A 19,847-nucleotide genomic window follows, 5' to 3' on the forward strand; every position below is an offset into this window, starting at 1 on the left:
TGACAAAAGAATCAAACCATTGGCTACAGAGGAAGCAGGAGTAGAAGGTGAAGCAGTTGTGGACGACTCACCAACAGTACGTTAAAAAGTATTAACTGATTACTTACTGACAGGAGAAGGCATGTTTTGGCTACTGAGTTGAGCGAAATGTCAAATTGTAGAAATTTCCCCAGTTCAATATACAATTTAATGGATAGCAGCAATGGTTTAACAATCACAATAACACAACAAGAATTCAACAGCAATAACCAGACCAGACAGCCAGTACAAAAATAAGTCAAGCAGTAAAGTCACTAGTATTTTTTAAAATTGTTAATTTAAAAATGAAGTAGGGATCTATGCAATAAAAAGTAGTGAAACAAGAGATGAATGATGGTATTACAGTATAGCTTGATGGGAAAGTCCCTACTTTGGCACATTAGCTATATGCTCAATGCCTTTGGGTTATCACAATTTTTTTAAAAACTAGTTTGTGTAGTTTTTTGTTGCAGCACAGCAAGTTACAGTGTAACTTGTGAGCTAGCTATTAAATTCCTGTACAGCTTATTATAGTACATACTGTGCCAAAATTGGAAGCACATACCATAGACTCTGGTCATTAGGCACATGTGCTTATAATTTTCAGAGGAATTATTTGTGAAATTTACTATGCTTGTTAAGCATATGCGCTTATAAATTACGGTAAGGAATTTCTGCTAGGAGGGAAATAGTTGTACCCACTACAGTTTTCAAGTGAACCCAGTTAATAGTTTGCTTCAGTCGTGGAAACAGAAATCCTTAGAAGCCAGGTAGCAGCTACAGCTATCGTTATTACAGACGGCAGTATCTGCTAGACACGGGCCTATCGAGTGTGCTGTGACATGTCTGGTTCGTTCTGACAACAATTCTACTTAGTACGAGGTGGCAGAGGCGATTTCAACCATATGTGCTTAACAAACAGGTGTCTAGCACAAGTCTACCATATGCGCTTAACAGGCAATATGCACTTAATAACCATGTGCACCTAATAACCGGAGTCTACAGTAGGCCCGTAGTAGCGTGCATAGCTTACAGGCCCGTAGTAGCATACATAGTTTACCTTTGATCATAGTAGTAGTGGCACTCAGATCTATGACCTGTCTCAGTATGATGGTCCGTGTTCTATTAACCCAGGCCGGAAGTTGTTCGAATGAACAAGCCCTTTCAGTTGTCTGGAGTTTAGTCTCGACTAACAGGATGAAAGTCTCTACTAACAGGATGAATAATACAATTTCCACTCAAGTACTATCCAATCACTCGCTGATCTCACCATTTGGCACTGAGTGGCTGAGTCAGTGTGTCCAGAGGAACAAGCCGTTGAGTATCAGTCCCTCTATTAAATAACAAATCTCTTTGTCGATTGCAGTCCAGGCATTGGCAAAAGTTGAAGTGACAACTCTGCAGCCTTATTGTATCACATGCAACTCACTTGAAATTATAAGCACCCCATTCTTTCAGCAACATGAGCGCTTTCTGAAATAATTTCGTGGTGTCTACAGAAAAGTGTTGATACAGAAAAGTAATGCCTCAGTATGGTTTCGATGCTTGAAGAAGACAACCAACCTGATTGAAGAGAAAAAGAAAGACAAGGCGCACAGGGCATACTCACTCGGAACCCCAAAAGGCATATTCCACCAGTGAATTTGTTGTTGTGGTGCAAAATGGTGACCGTGCGCTGCTTCGTTTGGGCTCTAGGCTTACAACTGTAGTCAGTGAGTGAGTGAGACGAAATTAAGTTTTGGTGACTTTTTTAAAATTCTATATCCGGTCATCGGTAAGTGTTTTCTTGTTTTTAATGCTGTATTTCACATTATATGGACTAATATTATTCCATAAAGGTGATTTTTGTGGTGTAAGATGTCTCTAGGATAATTTTTAAAGGCGGCGTTTTAGGCGGCACACATCATTTTTGGGGAGATCCCTACTTAAATAGTACTACCCTACTGTTTGATACATATGACTTCTATAATATTCTGGCTTTGTCTACACCTATAATCACATAAAGTGTCTATAAAACCATATACATGACCAGCTGAGTAAAAACCAACCATTTTCAGAAAGTTCTATTTTGCCATAAACCATAATTGAATTACACAGGGTAAAAATAATGTGCGTGTTACATAAAAAAATTATGCATGCTTTAATCGCGTTCGTACGCAGTGAATTAAGTTCAAATCAATAAAACCTATGCACCAATGCATTCGCCTGTTTGTGGAGAGTAAGAAAATCTTTGTTTCGTGTTCGCACAGCAAAGGATACGTGAGTTATGGGTGCTTGTTTACGATCCTGTAAAAACAGCATTCATCGTTGTCATTTCTTAGTTGGAATGACCTTCTTCTTTGTCAACATGGAGAATAGGGAAAGCACTACACCTTGATTGAGATTTACCAGTTCATGGTGCACAGATTGAGCAAAGTGCCATCTTCATAGTCTGGTGACGCCCGCCCCTTCACAAAAGGGGCAGGCGCCGCCAGACTAGCCACCATTTTCAAATTTAACACTGTTCAAAACTGTCAAATGCAAGGGGGTGTCACTCAGGCTCTTGCTGTAGGTCGATCTGCGATCACGGTCAAACTCTAAGTCAACGGTCAAGGCCACAAAATAGCTCTTACAGTGGGTCAAGGGTCAAGACGATACGGAAGGTTCGAAACCCACAATCGAAAACTATACGTAACTATTATCAAGTTTACGGAATTATACGTAACTCGCAAGAGGTAAAGATCTCCGAGAAGATGTTTTAAAGCTCCTACAGGCGTTTCGCCATAATTATAATGATTTTCTCTCCCAGCCGCTGGTAGCACGCACTAAGAAAATATTATACTAGGTTACAAGCGCAGGTGCGTATAGGAAAATAGAGAAATAAGTGGAAGTCAAAACTTCGACAAGAAACGTCCAAGTCACAGGTAAAAGACGATAAACGCTGCAAGTCAAGGGTCAAGGTGAAATTTTCCCTGGTCAAGACTTTGACCGCGGTCACAGATCTATCTACAGCGTGAGCTGACGTGACACCCCCTTGAAATGCTATGACTCCAAGACCATTCATCACAAAAGGCTGAAACTTTGGATGTACACTCTTTCGTTACTATAGATTTTATAGAGATGCAATAAAATGGAATGTGCGAAAATGGCTGGTTTTTTTTCTATGCTGTTACAAAATGTGACCGGATCTGCGAAAACCCGACACAATCGCGCATTTTTCAAATTCCTGTTTATTAAATATTTATAATCTATTTAGCCAAGTGTACCCTCTGGCAAAATTTCAGCCTCATATGCCAATAGCTTTAGGAGTTACAGCCCTACAAAGTAACAACAGAAAAATCGATTTTTACAGTAAGTATAGGGAAAATAAATTACAGGCGCCTACAAAAACGGTTGTAACTTACAAACAAATCGAGGTACGGAGCTACAATTTTCACCATCGTGTTCGCCATGAACAGGGGAATTAATTTCTGGGTAGGTTTTTCCTTTACTCACCCTTCTTCACTGCACACAAAGGCGGAATTCGTGAAGAAAACTCGATCGCTTCGACGTTACGTAAACAAACGCTCATAACTTCCGTATCTTTGAGTCTGCTACAAAGAAACAAAGATTTTCCAACTCCTCTTGAGCAGACGAATAAGATGATATCCAGGGATTTATTGTTAGTCTCTTCCTTCACTAAGAAAGAGGCGTTCAAAAAAATTACGGATTTTTTCAATAATACGCAAGTAACTTATCGATAATAATAATAATAATCATCAATGCTTTGTACAGTAAATTTAGGCTTGCGCGATTGTGTCGGGTTCTCGCAGATCCGGTCACAAATGATCCGCTCATATTCGTACAGTCGTAACCCGCACGTCGGCTCAATACTACAGTATGTATCAGCTATACAACCATGCGTAGATATACTAAAGTTTACAACTATGATACCTACTTCCTTGCCGAGACAATACAAATAGTTTGAACTGTCCCCAGCGTTGGCAACACACCGACACCCTCCTATCACTCCTTGGTAGCTATTTGATGTGGTGACTGATAGGTCCTCGAGACTTAAGAAAAATGCACTTGTAGAATTTTCCAGCAAGGTCGCCTAAAACAACTACACGAGCTAATCACGTGGGGGTGTGGCTAAAACCTCACGAGACTGAATGCTCTACCAGCTATTTAAAAAATTCTTAATAACAGAGGATATACTCAGTGAAAAACACTGATTTTCATCTTGTATATAAACAATATGTACATCATTCATATTAAAATACAAAGTCACACTCAAAAGTATCATCATTCTCAGTGAAGGTTAGTATCTATGGTCACTGTTCAAGCAGGCCACTCATACTCCTGTTCATGCAGAAATTTTTAATTCCACAGCTTAGGATCTATTCAATCTCTTTTGAACTGAACTCTATAAGTGCAGGTCTGTAGCAACTTGTAAGTTCATTTTGAGAGCAAAACTGTTCAGAGAGCTATCACTTCATCACAACGTACATATCTTCTTAGCATGCGATTGTCCTGAATGGAACACTTGATTGTAATTTAGTTATGTCCTCGTTTAATGTACATGTTCATTTGTATGTTGTACTTTTCCTGTGTACATAGTCACATGTATCCAAGGATTTGTAATTGTGTGTTTTACATATCCTAAGGCCATGACAAATTAATATTATGTTTAACAGATGCAGCTGGTCACTACTTTGGCAAACTCAAAAATAAATGTAAATCACATGATCTCTCACCTGTCAAGATCGAGATATCCTAATAGAGCAGTCATGTAAACTCAACAGTCAGGTGCAGCTGAAATTTTTAATTTATTTTTTGACCTGCAGTCACTACTGGTGGGAAAACAATCCATGAAACATGATCAATTTGGTATGGTCTAAATGATTGTTTTTCACTCACCCCCTCCGATCCTATAGCTATATACATTAAATTTGTCTAAAATAACAAGTATAACTCAAATCAATGGACACAAGCTTTGATTATTTTTAACTGTTAGACTCAGCCTGCAGGTGCCTTGTGGCATACTACAATACATATACAATGAACATATTTATTATTGTCCATTTTTTTTTGCTGACAACCAGTGACAGGGAAAGGTGGTGATTTGCATGTAGCAGCTTGTAGTGACTTACCTTGGTGTACTGACTATCTTATTTCATAACAGGAATTATCCATACTTTCCATAGTGACTGACCTGATTGTAGAGGCACTTCTCAAACTGTGACATTTGTAACACCGTGTAACAGGCTTGGCTGATAACAAATGGCCACTTCATTTTCAGTAATGATAGTAGGTTGGGATGAACACATTGCAGATGTGTCTACATTGTTTCTTTAGATGTGAAACACTACAAGTTCACTAGTACTAGTACTACTTTAAAAAGTAACCAAACAAGTACAAAGAAAAATCAGTTTTTATGCATATTCAAATAAGGATCACAGAAATGAAACAAGCAGATATACCGAGATATCTGCAGATATACTAGCCGACATTTAATCCCTACTTCTCTACCACTATATATCCCTATGATCCCTAATTCTAATTTTTCCTTTTACTTGTGGATATACTGTGAAATACAATTAATGCCTTATTAGGTAGGTCTACACCACACAGTTACTGGTAATATCTGATTCCTGTAATGAGACAAGTGAATTATTACCAAACTATAAACTACTCCACTAACTGTTAGGTGTTTTCCTTAGTGATCTTCTCCTGTTAGAGGATGGTAGAATAGGAGGAGTACATCCTCCACTACTGGGAGTGGTGTCCACAAAGAACACTTGACCACCACTAGACAATTTACTACTTGTCTTCCTGCTACTGGTCTGACTGAGTCTCTTTTGTTTTGTTGTCTTCACTTTCTTGTGTCTCTTCTTTACACTTGTTACTCCATCAGTTAGATCTGAAGTGTCTTCTTTAGAGAAGCTACTTGAAAGAATCTGATCTTCACACTCCTGTAGTATGTACTAGTGTATATTTATTGATACAGTGTCCCCTACCACTGGTTCATCCTCACTAGACACTTCTTGTTGTGGGGAGGATGGTGGAGTGGACTGTACCTCCTACACAATAACATTAAACTAGTAACCTGATAGTAACCACATCAATAAATAGTCAATTTACAAATTCCATAGAACATGATATAAATAAAGTGCATCAGCTCTCACAAAGAACGCTTGGCAAGGACAGTAGCTGATAAGACAATAGTACAGTATGTTTTATGTACATCATAGTACAATCTGACATACTTCAAGTTGTGGCTGGTCCCACCCCTAGTCATTAGGATTAGAGAGCATTACAATAGAAAAATGCCACAATTTCAAATAATCACTGGGTCTCAAATTAACACACCTAATATGGTCATAGTCTCTGTGCAATACCATAAACAATGGAACAAAAGTTGTCTTCCTTCTAATTTTGAACACATCAAGGAGGATGCAACACGGAAGAATGAAATAGTACACATTGATAATGGTGTGGTTGATAATATTTGTATCTTGTATTGGGTAAAAGTTGCTTAAAAGAAATACAATTCTCAGTCCACAATTTGAGTACCAGTATGTAGTACCCATCAGTGTAGGCAACCTCCCTTATTGTTTCACTACTTTTATTTCTGTGATCCCTAATTGAACAAAATTTTTGTTTGTTTACCTGTTTTGTAACATTAAAAGAATGGTGCACCCACAAATGCCACATTAGAAGAAAGAATGGTGCCAGGCTAATTGTTCTTAACTGAATATGTGAACCCCATACTGAAATAGTGAAGTGGTCATTACACTTCATTTTCAGCTATGTTCAGCCATTACACAGTGTTACAAATGAAGAAGAGTATGAGAAAGACCTCTGCAATCAGTCCAGTCACAGTGGAAAATTCGGACAATTCCTGTTATGAACATAGGGAAGCCATCATGTCACGCTATTGTGAATTGACTGTCAGCAATGATAAATGGGACACAAAGTACACAGGTAAATCCACAAAGCATGTATTGTACGTGTTGTGGTATGCCAAAGAGTACCTGTCAGGTTGAAGCAATGTCAAACAATGAAAAAAAATCAAACCCTTAGCCTAAGCTGTTATCAAGTCACGCTTCTCTGAAGGAATCAGTCACTCAAGCAGTTAGGCAATCAGTCAGTGAGTATAGAAAATGTCACCAAATAAATCTTTTCTTAAATTGTAATAACAGATCCTACTAAAGGCACTTTTGCACTAGGTTGTACCTAACCATGCACAATAAAGCTATTGTGAGGTAGCTGGTTTCTGCTCGATTTATTTTTGCGAGAAAGTGCAAACCTCCATGATCCCTAATATACAGTACTGCCATACTATATGATACACTATAAGGTCCCATCCTTCACTATCCCACTACAGCCACACCTGATCGACACTATCAGTGGATGATGGAACAATCACAGGATAATCAGTTGTGTCTGTTGTGTCCACTACATCATGATCACCAATAACTTGTAGTGACTGTAGAGTAGAAACAATTAGTGATTACATCACTTGTTAAAGGTCAATTGTGGTCACATGATAAAATTGTATTTGTGGTACATGTTCCTCATGTTTGTGGGTACAGTAATAATAACCACAACACTAACCAACTGCCACACAAATAGATAACTCTTTTGTGTTGTGGAGCTTCCTTTGTTGTGTAACAATAAATCTAATGATCCAATAGAAGTGTTTACAACACAGAGTACTGCAACATGAAACATTCATGAAGCTACAAACTCAAAGTCTGATCACTAGTTATGTTATCTTGTGTTGTGTGTACTTGTGTGATGTGTAGTAACAAAATGGCGGGAAGGAAATTCACAGTACAGATCTTTACACAACACCACTGAGCTGTACAACCAAATACAATCATTCCCTGGTTGGCCAGAGTTCCATCAAGGCATCAGATTGTTTGTACAGTTTACCACTGGGCTCAGATAAAGCAGCCAGCAAAGCAGACCACTGAACCATGACTGTAAAATTTAATAGTGTATACTCACATCCAATAGTTCCTCAATAATGTTCTCTGTAGTATTATATAACATCACCATGGTAACATCACCATCTGAAGATGACTGCTTTAAGTTTAATTTCTTCATCAACCTGTATGTGTGTAATCATAAATACAAAAAATAAATAAATAGAAATACATACAATTTTGTATAAATACATCAAGTTATACAAATACATACAGCAAGAGAACACACGTCACCTTGGGTGAGTGTTGTGTAGCCAGTGTACAAATCCATTAGGAGCAGGTAATAGTTTATCAACCTGTTAACTGACATGTATCACTATACAATGATAACACCAGTCACACCTTAAAGTCACCAATTCCGGTTTGTGTGTGAAGTCTGTTACACATAATACAACAACACAAGTACCTGTAGCAATAAAATACTCTAATAGAACATACACTAAAATGTTCTTACTTGACATAACAATGATAATCCATCTGGAGAACTGATGTCCTGCCTATTACATACCTGTGAACATGGAGGAAGATGATTACAACATGATTACAACATGATTACATTGGTCAATAGTACAATTATATGTACATGTTGTAACAAGTGATCTATTAATAGTAACATGTGATCTATTAACAGTTACATGATTGTTGTGAGCACATAGTACATTGTACACAAAAAGGTACACATAGATACAACAAAACTTTAATACTTGTTGCAAACACACATGCGAGCATGAGCATGCACACACGTACACACACACACACACTCACACACACACATTCACACACACACACTCACACACACACACACTCACACACACCAACATACACACACAAACACGTGGTACTCTCACTTATAAAGTGATAACAATACTGGTAGAGAACACTGAGGTAGTTTATCAGGTGAAATTTGTAGTACCACATTCAAATAATGTACACGAGAGTGTCCTACAATATCAGAAGATCAACATCACATTTGAAACATCAACTACACTATCATACAGTACTACTTGTACACATACTAAATAATTAGAATACACAAAATATCATGTTCTTAACTTTCAATGTCCTGTTGATCTGTTCTACTATACTGACATGTTTTGTATAGTGTTACACTGATATACATATTATCTAATCCAAAACAGCCAAGCTGTAAAAAAAGAGTGCGGCCCTCAAAAAGGCTATGGTGAAAAAAGATGTGAAATCCAAGGTGGCGGCCAAGAAATGGCTGTGATGGTAGGTTAATGGTAAAAATTTTAATAACGACAATTCAGATGAATTTGGTGCCGCTTGGTCTTGGCACAAAATTCACCTGAATTGTTGTTATTAAAATTTTTACCATTAACCTACCATCACAGCCATTTCTTGGCCGCCACCTTGGATTTCACATCTTTTTTCACCATAGCCTTTTTGAGGGCCGCACTCTTTTTTTACAGCTTGGCTGTTTTGGATTAGATTTCACTTCTTTTTGTATTTGTATCTTTGGGGCTTTTTTAACCTATCTTTTTTTCTTTACCACAGGAAGAAGAAAAGATGAAGCAGATGTACTTTAAATATTTCTGATTTTATCAGTAAATGTACAAATTATGTATATAATACCATACCTGTTTCACTGCCCATACAAAAGTCTCAATAGTAGCAGTGAAATTTATCCCGTATTTCACTGGTAGCAGTGAAAAAGTTGTAATTGCAATTTCATTGGCTAGAATTTATGTTAACAATGTAGTGCCAATTAGTGTCGACGCGTGTTTAGTACATAGTGACAAATTGCGTACATAGCAACGCTAATGCACAGCATACGTATATGCAGCGAGTATGGTATTAACTGGGAATAGCATGGGTAGCAGTGAAATTTGGGATAAATACCACTCTTGTTGTATTGGAAATGGTAAATTTCACTCGGCTTCGCCTCGTGAAATTTATCCCCATTTCCAATACAACACTCGTGATATTTATCCCAAATTTCACTGCTACCCATGCTATTACTAGTACTAATACATAATATATTTATTACAGAACTCTCCATGGTGGTTTCTTTGTAACTGAACACTCTACAAGGTGACATCTTCTAGCTGCTCTCTCTACAGGGTGAATTGTTTGTAGCTGAACTCTCTACAAGGCAATTGCTTCTAGCTGATCTCTCTACAGGGTGATTTGTTTGTAGCTAAATTCTGTACAGGTGATTCGTTTGCAGCTGAGCTCTTTACAGAATGGTTTCTTTGTAGCTGAACTCTCTACAAGGTAACTTCTTCTAGCTGAACTCTCTACATGGTGGTTTGTTTGTAGCTGAACTCTCTACAAGGTGACTTCTTCTAGCTGATCTTTCTACAGGGTGATTTGTTTGTAGCTGAACTATCTACAAGGTAACTTCTTCTAGCTGATCTCTCTACAGGGAGATTTGTTTGTAGCTGAATTCTGTACAGGTGATTTGTTTGCAGCTGAACTCTTTACAGAATAGTTTCTTTGTAGCTGAACTCTCTACAAGGTAACTTCTTCTAACTGATCTTTCTACAGGGCAATCTGTTTGTGGCTGAATTTTCTACAGGGTGATTTCTTTGCAGCTGAACTCTCTACATGGTGGTTTCTTTGTAGCTGAACTCTCTACAAGGCAATTTCCTCTAGCTCATTTCTCTACAGGGTGATTTGTTTGTAGCTAAATTCTCTACATGGTGTTTTCTTTGTAACTGAACTCTCTACAAGGTAACTTCTTCTAGCTGATCTTTCTACAGGGTTATTTGTTTGTACCTGAATTTTGTACAGGTGATTTGTTTGCAGCTGAGTTCTTTACAGAATGGTTTCTTTGTAGCTGAACTCTCTACAAGGTAACTTCTTCTAGCTGATGTCTCTACAAGGTATAGTTTATAGCTGAACTCTCTACATGGTGGTTTAGTTGTAACTAAACTCTCTACAAGGTGATTTCTTCTAGCTGATCTTTCTACAGGGTGATTTGTTTGTAGCTGAACTCTCTACAAGGAAACTTCTTCTAGCTGATCTCTCTACAGGGAGATTTGTTTGTAGCTGAACTATCTACAAGATAACTTCTTCTAGCTGATCTCTCTACAGGGTGATTTGTTTGTAGCTGAATTCTGTACAGGTGATTTGTTTGCAGCTGAGCTCTTTACAGAATGGTTTCTTTGTAGCTGAACTCTCTACAAGGCAACTTCTTCTAGCTGAACTCTCTACATGGTGGTTTGTTTGTAGCTGAACTCTCTACAAGGTGACTTCTTCTAGCTGATCTTTCTACAGGGTGATTTGTTTGTAGATGAACTATCTACAAGGTAACATCTTCTAGCTAATCTCTCTACAGGGAGATTTATTTGTAGCTGAACTATCTACAAGATAACTTCTTCTAGCTGATCTCTCTACAGGGTGATTTGTTTGTAGCTGAATTCTGTATATAGGTGATTTGTTTGCAGCTGAGCTCTTTAAAGGATGGTTTCTTGGTAGCTGAACTCTCTACAAGGTAACTTCGTCTGGCTGAACTCTGTACGTGGTGGTTTGTTTGTACCTGAATTCTCTACATGGTGGTTTCTTTGTAACGGAACTCTCTACAAGGTAACTCCTTCTAGCTACAGGGTGATTTGATTGTAGCTGAATTCTGTACAGGTTATTTGTTTGCAGCTGAGCTCTTTACAGAATGGTTTCTTTGTAGCTGAACTCTCTACAAGGTAACTTCTTCTAGCTAAACTCTCTACGTGGTGGTTTGTTTGTAACTTAACTCTCTACAAGGTGACTTCTTCTAGCTGATCTTTCTACAGGGTGGTTTGTTGTTTGTAGCTGAACTATCTACAAGGTAACATCTTCTAGGAGCTCTCTCTACAGGGTGAATTGTTTGTAGCTGAACTCTCTATAGGGTTATCTGTTTGTAATAGAACTCTCTACAGGATGGTGTCTTTGTAGCTGCTCTCTCTATGGGGTGACTTGTTTCTAGCTGATCTCTCTGCAGGATGATCTGTTCGTAGCTGAACTTTCTACAGCATGATTTGTTTGCAGCTGAACTCTTTATACGATGGTTTCTTTGTAGCTAAGCTCTGTACAAGGTAACTTCTTTTAGCTGATCTCTCTATATAGGGTGACTTGTTTGTAGCTGAACTATCTGCAGAGTGATTTGTTTGTAGTTGAACTCTCTACAAAGTGATCCTTCTAGCTGATCTCTCTACAGGATGACTTTTTCTAACTGAATTCTCTACAGGGTGATCTGTTCATAGCTGCACTCTCTACAGGGTGATATGTTTGCAGCTGAACTCTCTACATGGTGGTTCTTTTGTAACTAAACTCTCTATAAGGTGATGACTTGTAGCTGATCTCTCTACTGGATGACTAATTGTTTCTAGCTGATCTCTCTATAGAGTTATAACATGTTTGTATAGCTGAACTCTTTACAGAGTGGTTTTTTTGATTGGTTGCTGAACTCTCCAGCTACACGGTGACTTGTTTGTACTACACAGTGACTTGTTTGTAGCTGAAGTCTCTACAGAGTGACTTACTTGTAACTGAACATTGCATAAAGTAACTTGTTTGTAGCAGATCTAGATGAACTCTCTGCTGGGTAGCTATTTTGTAGCTGAACCCTTTACGCAGTGACTTGCTTGTAGCTGAATTCTCTACAGAGTGACTTGTTGTCTCTACAAGGTGACTTGTTTATAGCTGAATTCTCTTCAGTGTGACTTATAATGTTCTGAATCTCTACAGCAACATATTTGTAGCTGAACTCTCTACAGGGTGACTTGCTTGTAGCTGAATTGTCTATAAGATTAACTGTTTGTGGCTGAACTCCCTACAGAATAACTTGCAATGTCATATAATTCTGTAATGGAGTAAGTTATATACGTAGCTGAATGCTCTATTAGAGTGACTGTTCTATTAGAGTATCTCGATCTTGCATATGCTACACGTAGTTGGCTTTGGAATCATAACTCAGTGGTTTATAATCCGATTCTTCTGTACTACTGCAAGGAATTTCTATGATAATTATTCCAGCTACACACCGATTTTCAGCTCACTGCTCTAAGCGGTTTGCCTGGTAGGAGTGAAAACTAATAGTTTTTTTTCTCATAAAAATCGATCGCGTAATTGTGACACAGGTTGGGTTTTGTGTCATATCTCGATGGCCTTTAACTGAATTCCTTTCAAACCACAAAAAGGCACTCCTACGATAGTTACTCCATCTACATAGCAATTTTCAGCTCATTCCTTCAAGCGGTTTACCTTGTGGGCGTGACAGACCTTCGACCTTATTTTACGCAAATAATTGGTCATAACTCCGTGAATGTTCATCGGATTCCTACCAAACTTGGTACTGAGATTCGCTTTAATGAACCCTTTAAATGTACCAAATTGCGGCCCGATTGGAGCCCGAATTTGTGTTTTATGGCGGATTTTGCAAAGTGTGCGAAAAGAAGAAGTAGAAGAAGAAAAAAACCCAAACTTTGGCCGCTCGTATCTCGGAAATGGCTGGAGCAATTTTCTTCAAATTTGGAATGTGGACTCCCCGACCTAGCCGGCACTTCTGTAGCAACTTTGGTTTCAATCGGATAAGGAATGACGGAGCTACAAAGGTGTGAAAATCGCGTTTACTTTCTTCCTGTAAATATACTCACGGTGTGGCGCGCCGGCTACTTGGGCCGCACAACACACTACCGTGTGTCTTGATCACATTTACCAATACAGATTATTTCCTCATTCTTCTAAGCGATATGCCGATATTATAACCAATATTCTTCAGAACAAGGGAGGGGGTCACCTAAAGTTTGTGTGTACATTGCATTTGTAGTAATTAATTGCATGGGCGGCAGAGTCTACAAGGTCTGCTACAGTTTTTCCACTAGCCTCAAAAGCCAAATAGTTATAAAACAGCTACAAGAGTGTATTCCAGACCCTTTGCAGAAGGAATTGACTAATTGCATGCATGGCGAATAAATATACACAGCCTGCTATATAGCCTTGCAACAATACTTTTCACAGACAAGAAAGCCTAAACAGTTATAAACAGTTACAACAGAATACCACTATGTTCACTGTCACATGTTCATTGCCGTCTTTACTGATTGATTATGGGTTTCGGTTAATAGGGTAATTATTTCTGCTTAATTATCGATATTTGTAAAATTTAGCTAATATTGGCTGTTACCGATTATTCAACCGATTATCGGTGCAACACTAGTTTTGTATCATGTAACAGCAGTTTGCAACTTTTAATAATTTTCTTCTATAAAAATTTATATATTGAACAAGACAAGTCCATGTGTACATGTAATGATATTACACAAGTACTGAAGATATTTCACATGAGCTGAATAGTCTCTGTACAAAATGTAGAGTAAGGAGCATGACAGGCTCAATACATATTTTAGTTCTACTTAGTTTGCAATGGTGTGATTTACATAAATGTTAAAGCATTGCCGCGAGTGCTATGTAAAAAATAAAGTACAAGGCGTGGCCGAGATGCTAATAAAGCACGAGGCGAAGCCGAGTGCTTTATTGGCATCGAAGCCAAGCACCGAGTGCTTTATTTTTCATATAGCACAAACAAGGCAATGCTTTAAATGATTTATGGAACTTTCTAGTCGTGTAGCTTCACCATACACCAGGACTCACAATTAACATGTGTTGCACGAATTATTAGCAGCCTGAATGCACACAAACTAGTTTAACAAAGTAATTCACACGTAGTTCACCATAGGTTGGCATGGTAGACGTTCATTGCGTATTTTGGCAGGTTTTGCTCACATCCCACAATCAATTCTATTGTGACACATGATGAAGTATTTCCGTGATATCTCCAGGACTTGTCCGTTTACATTAACAAACGTAACAGCAACGTTACCTTCTCCCACCCATCATCAAAGCATTTAGGTATGTCTATAAAAGCAATCCAATGGTAAAACTCGTATTGGCTGGGGTGATTGACCACTCAGCGCGTGGGGCTATCAGCCTTCACCGGCTTGGGTGATTGGTCGTACTGGCGTGAGTGCTCACTAAGGCATGTGGGAAACTTGTCTTGTATTGCCTACAAAGAGTGCTTTATTGCACCGCAAAGAGTGTTTTATTGTACGAATAAAGCACTCTTTGTGGTCAATAAACCACTGTTTGCCCTAAAGTGTACTTCATGAAAATTAAAGTACACTTTTCCTTTTGATCTCACCCACGCAAAGTTCTACAATATAGGGAAAAAACACTGTCGTTATGGAGTAATTAATTCTTACAGTAATGATGATGTTTGGCAGTCATGATAGTCAACAGTAACAGTGATCAACAATTATTACATTATGATCATTTTGTACAATACATTACTTTCAACTGGTAGTATGACTACATTTAACAAGTATAAGAAAAAATTAGGAATTTTAAATTAGAGTAGGGACAGTGTATAGTGCTGCAATAAAAAGTACTGAAACAAGCTGGGTCGGAGTAGTACGTAATGTCCAAATGCTGTAAAACAATAACAAGTGAATATCCTTATTGTGCATTGAGTGTAGCACAGTAGGGATATTCACTTCTTATTGTTTTACAGTATTTGGACATTACGTACTACTCTGATCCAGCTTGTTTCAGTACTTTTTATTGCAGCACTATACACTGTCCCTACTCTAATTTAAAATTCCTAATTTTTTCTTATACTTGTTTGTGAAGTTTTTTTTGCAAGCTCATGACCACTAAATAGCCTGCTTTTCACAAAACCAGTCACAATATTTTAAAAGAGTTAATCACAGCATTATTATACTAGATTATGACTCATACAATAACAACTGATCAGTGGGCGTGGCTCTACATAAGCCTTCAGACAATAATGGACGTGGATTTGTGTATACCTACGGACTGATGAATGGGTGTGACTACCATATGTCTACAGACAGTAATTTACGTAAGTGGGCGTGGATTCGTGCATACCTACAGACTGATGAATGGGCGTGGCTACCATATGCCTACAGGCAGTAATTTATGCATGTGGGCGTGGCTACCATATGCCTACAGACAGTAATTTACATATGTGGGCATGGCTCACAAAAGAAGCAGGGCTATGCTATGACGTGTAGTAACACGTCTACTTAGCACGTGGGGTCAGACCCGGGATGACCCGACTCGGTTTAACATCGTTACTAAACAAACTATATTTATTGATGTATACATTGCTATATAGTTCGCCATGAGTTGCTCTCTCTGATCGATATCAACAGCGAGTCACATACGCGTGTGTTCAAATAGTTTGGTGCAACCGGCAACCACATGTATTCGAATAGTTTGATGCAATATACACTGGTAGATGGAAGCTGTACACTGTAGTCTATTAACACTCAGCAGTAGAACCTTGACTGATGGCCATGGAAAAGAAGGATAAAAGGTAAGACAATAGCACAAGCATTGTATATTTATCAATATACCAAAGGTTTTTTCTTAAGCACACTAGAAACGTTTCTGCAAAAGAATTAGGGCTGTAGCTATAACCAGTTTTCCGCTACGTTTGACTGAAGGCGTCAGGCAGGCAGGCAGTAGAAAATTCTGTTGAATAATTAAAAAAAAAAAACCTGTAGCAACTTGACAGAAACATTTCGGGTCGATCTGAAGACACTTTTGGGTTTGGTTTTACACAACCAATACTGTCATGTCGTGAGGAAAAATCGCAGCAGGTTTTTGGGTTATATATCATGGATCGCCCCCACACCTTCAATGTCCCTACTATACAGTACTATTGTACTGTATGATAAAATATTTTGAAAGCATTTCATAGTACACGTGGTCTGCTCCTACCTCCTATGTGTCTTCAATTCAGGTAGTGCTTATAAAGAGTACAAAACTAACTAGTGATGCACGATACCGATACTAGTGTCGGTATCGGCCCTATTGTGGCGGTATCGGACTTGTATCGGTAAAGCTATAAATGCCCGATACCAAAAGTGACGTCATTTAATTACTTATCAAGATGGCGGCATACATAGCACATTGAACGTAGTTGAGCAAAAGCTGATATAAGCCATGAATTCCTAAAAAGAAGCCAGCTACTAGCATTATTAGTACAGTGGAACCACGAAATAAGATTCATTGAAGCCATAAACTCATCTTCGCATGTAATTGATAGCCACAAAACGAGCAAACTGCAGTTGATGGGATTAGCAAATGAGTTTAGTAAGCTAAATCACTAGCTGTTTCTTGTGAGAAATGCCTGTGGGGCAAAGTATCGGTATCGGATCGGTATCGGCCATTTCTGGCCTCAAATGTATCGGTATCGGATCGGCAGTGAAAAAGTGGCATCAGTGCATCACTAAAACTAACCTAGTATAATATGTAATATTGAGATCACATGATCCGGTGTAGTAGTCTGGTGATCCCCACTAATCATCAGGTACTCAGTATACAATGACAAGATGGCTGACAATAACTGCTCCTGACTGGGGGTGGTCTATAGTGGAATAATTGTAAACAAACATACGAAGTATTGAGACAATGTCTTCCTGTATAGTGGAACCTGTCTTTATATAATTATCAACCACCTGCGGCTGCTTAGTCACATCAAGTCAGGTTCCACTGGGACAGAATACACTTCATTTACGTACATGCACCATGTAACTAACCACTCTATATAAACTAGATGAATAAAAAAATTGATTGTTTTTTCAGCAATCCCTATTTATTTATTTTTATTTATTTTCGACTTTACAGCATACAGAATTACAATGATACATGGTTACAACAGATTAGTGGCTACAGGTATGCTGAAGGTCCACTGGCAACCTGTGCCAGTGGCCTAAAATAATTACAATTGATTAGTTATAGTTATATAGTGATTAGTTAGGAAAAAAATTACGTATATTACAAAAGTGATTGTTATTACAAGAGCTACAATGCTTCAAAATTAGGTGGTTTGGGGACTTGTTACAATGGCTACAAAGACATAAAAACAAATATGTACATGCATTATTAGAATCAAAATTAGTTTCAAAATGATTCCATAGGTAGTTAGTAAGTTTTTTCTTTATTGTTATTATACTAAGATCACAATTGATGATGGGTAGTGTATTCCAGATTTGTGGTAGTTGATTGAAGTAAAAGTTGCTAGTTAATACACTAGTGGGGTTTCTATTATGTTGTAATTTGTTACTTGTACCTAGAGGTGTATTTCCTGATGTAAAATTAATAAAGTTAATAATATTAAAGGAATCGTTTGGCAATTTTTTAAACACTTTATCAGAAACATAATGTGTGAGATATCTAGAAAATACATAAGTGGCAAGATCTTAAGAGTCATTAATCGATGTTTATAATCACTAGTATAGTCATTAAGAATATATTTTGTTGCTCTACGTTGAAGTTGTTGGGTTACGGATCTGTTTTTAAGAAAGCTGAATTGAAACGATGTGATATATGAGTTGAGGTGACGTATTATTTTATCATGTAAGAGTTTTTCAAGTACCTTTGAAGTATTGCACAAAAGTGATATGGGCCAGTAGTTTGAGATCCTCTGTCTCCAGATTTAAATACTGGAACAATACAGTGTCCAAATTTCCTTGGCTACATGACACACTATAGCAAACCAGTTAGTGTATAATATGTACTATAAAGTTCCCACAAAGTTTTCACATTATCACAACACATTTCTAAATCCCACAAATTATCCATCACCTTCTTGTTGTCATTAGCATCATCATCAGTTGGTCGACAGTTACAGGTGAAGAGACAAGTCCACATCATCTGTTTCAATTTTCTGTAACTACATTACCAAATATGTAAATGAGTTACTAAATATAGTAACACGCACTAGTCACATGACCTCTTGGTTGGCTTAGCATCCACTGGATTGGTTGGCATGACATCCACAAGATGACTAAAGATCCTACAAACAAGAAATGTAGAAGTAGTTTGTGTTGAACAATTTAGCTCACTTCAAACACAACTTCAACCAATCCACCTTTACTTCCTGAACGAAACCAAAACAAAAATGCATATTAAACTTGTAAATACATGTATACACAGACACATAATAAACTAACCAAGTCATTCACAAGCTGGTCACATCCTAAAGTAACTACTGTTAGAGATGGGTGGTATTGTAGTTTTGAAGAATGATACAAATACCTTGAATACCTTTATACTTACTAAAATTACAAATTGCACTTATACCCACACTCATGTTATTAGTTTTTTAAAGGAACAAAATGAAATGACAATTGAACTAGAAAGTAAAATTGGAAGTACTCCAATAGTAAACAAATCATTGGTGAATACTGCTACATATACCAGCTTTGCTTGTATGCAGGAAATGTCGGGACTTGGCTTCATTATGGTCATGCACTACAAAAAAATTTATTGCTATGTATGTTTAATTCAGTATTTTAGAAAACCACTTTGGTACATGTATTTTGAGAAATATCTTCATTAACTACTAACACCTAAATACCTCCCAATCCTAAGCTTGGTATGTTTTTTTAGCTGTTACAAATCTGTACCATTACTGGCTTCGACTTGCACACGTATAAAGCATTTTAAGTTCGATTAGAGATCATAGAGAAAAAAGTTGTGAAACAAGGGAGGTCACCTACACCAGAAGATATACTAGTGGACATTTAATCCCTAATTCAGTCTATATCCACACTAGTGTATCTTCAAATGTCCCTTGTTTCACTACACGTATGATCCCTAATCGAGCTTAATTGTTTGTTTACTTCGTAACATTATTATCTAATCCAAAACAGCCAAGCTGTAAAAAAAGTGTGCGGCCCTCAGAAAGGCTATGGTGAAAAAAGATGTGAAATCCAAGGTGGTGGCCAAGAAATAGCTGTGATGGTAGGTTAATGGTAAAAATTTTAATAATGACAATTCAGGTGAATTTTGTGAAGCGGCACAAAAATTCACCTGAATTGTCGTTATTAAAATTTTTACCATTGACCT

The 19,847-nt window shown here is 37.7% G+C and overlaps 1 protein-coding gene across 4 annotated transcripts in view; it reads right to left on the minus strand.

Moving 5' to 3' along the window:
• Positions 1-5,533: 5,533 nt before the first annotated feature.
• The window catches only part of LOC136245993 (uncharacterized), a 40,237-nt gene continuing 25,923 nt past the window's right edge, over positions 5,534-19,847 (minus strand). For 2 of the 4 annotated variants that reach the window (XM_066037447.1, XM_066037444.1), the window contains 13 exons: positions 18,842-18,876; positions 18,718-18,792; positions 18,582-18,669; positions 17,235-17,361; positions 8,819-8,912; positions 8,425-8,478; positions 8,313-8,376; positions 8,205-8,266; positions 7,993-8,095; positions 7,373-7,468; positions 5,997-6,059; positions 5,681-5,951; positions 5,534-5,630 (listed from right to left, as the gene is read on the minus strand). In XM_066037447.1, coding sequence (XP_065893519.1) covers positions 5,611-5,630; positions 5,681-5,951; positions 5,997-6,059; positions 7,373-7,468; positions 7,993-8,095; positions 8,205-8,266; positions 8,313-8,376; positions 8,425-8,478; positions 8,819-8,912; positions 17,235-17,361; positions 18,582-18,669; positions 18,718-18,792; positions 18,842-18,876 — 1,152 coding nt within the window. In that variant the 3' untranslated portion in view covers positions 5,534-5,610. The remainder of the gene's footprint in view (positions 5,631-5,680; positions 5,952-5,996; positions 6,060-7,372; positions 7,469-7,992; positions 8,096-8,204; positions 8,267-8,312; positions 8,377-8,424; positions 8,479-8,818; positions 8,913-17,234; positions 17,362-18,581; positions 18,670-18,717; positions 18,793-18,841; positions 18,877-19,847) is intronic. The other 2 variants (XM_066037445.1, XM_066037446.1) reach the window with 2 other exon arrangements.

This window comes from Dysidea avara, chromosome 15 (genome assembly GCF_963678975.1).
Source record: "Dysidea avara chromosome 15, odDysAvar1.4, whole genome shotgun sequence".
Taxonomy (NCBI): domain Eukaryota; kingdom Metazoa; phylum Porifera; class Demospongiae; order Dictyoceratida; family Dysideidae; genus Dysidea; species Dysidea avara.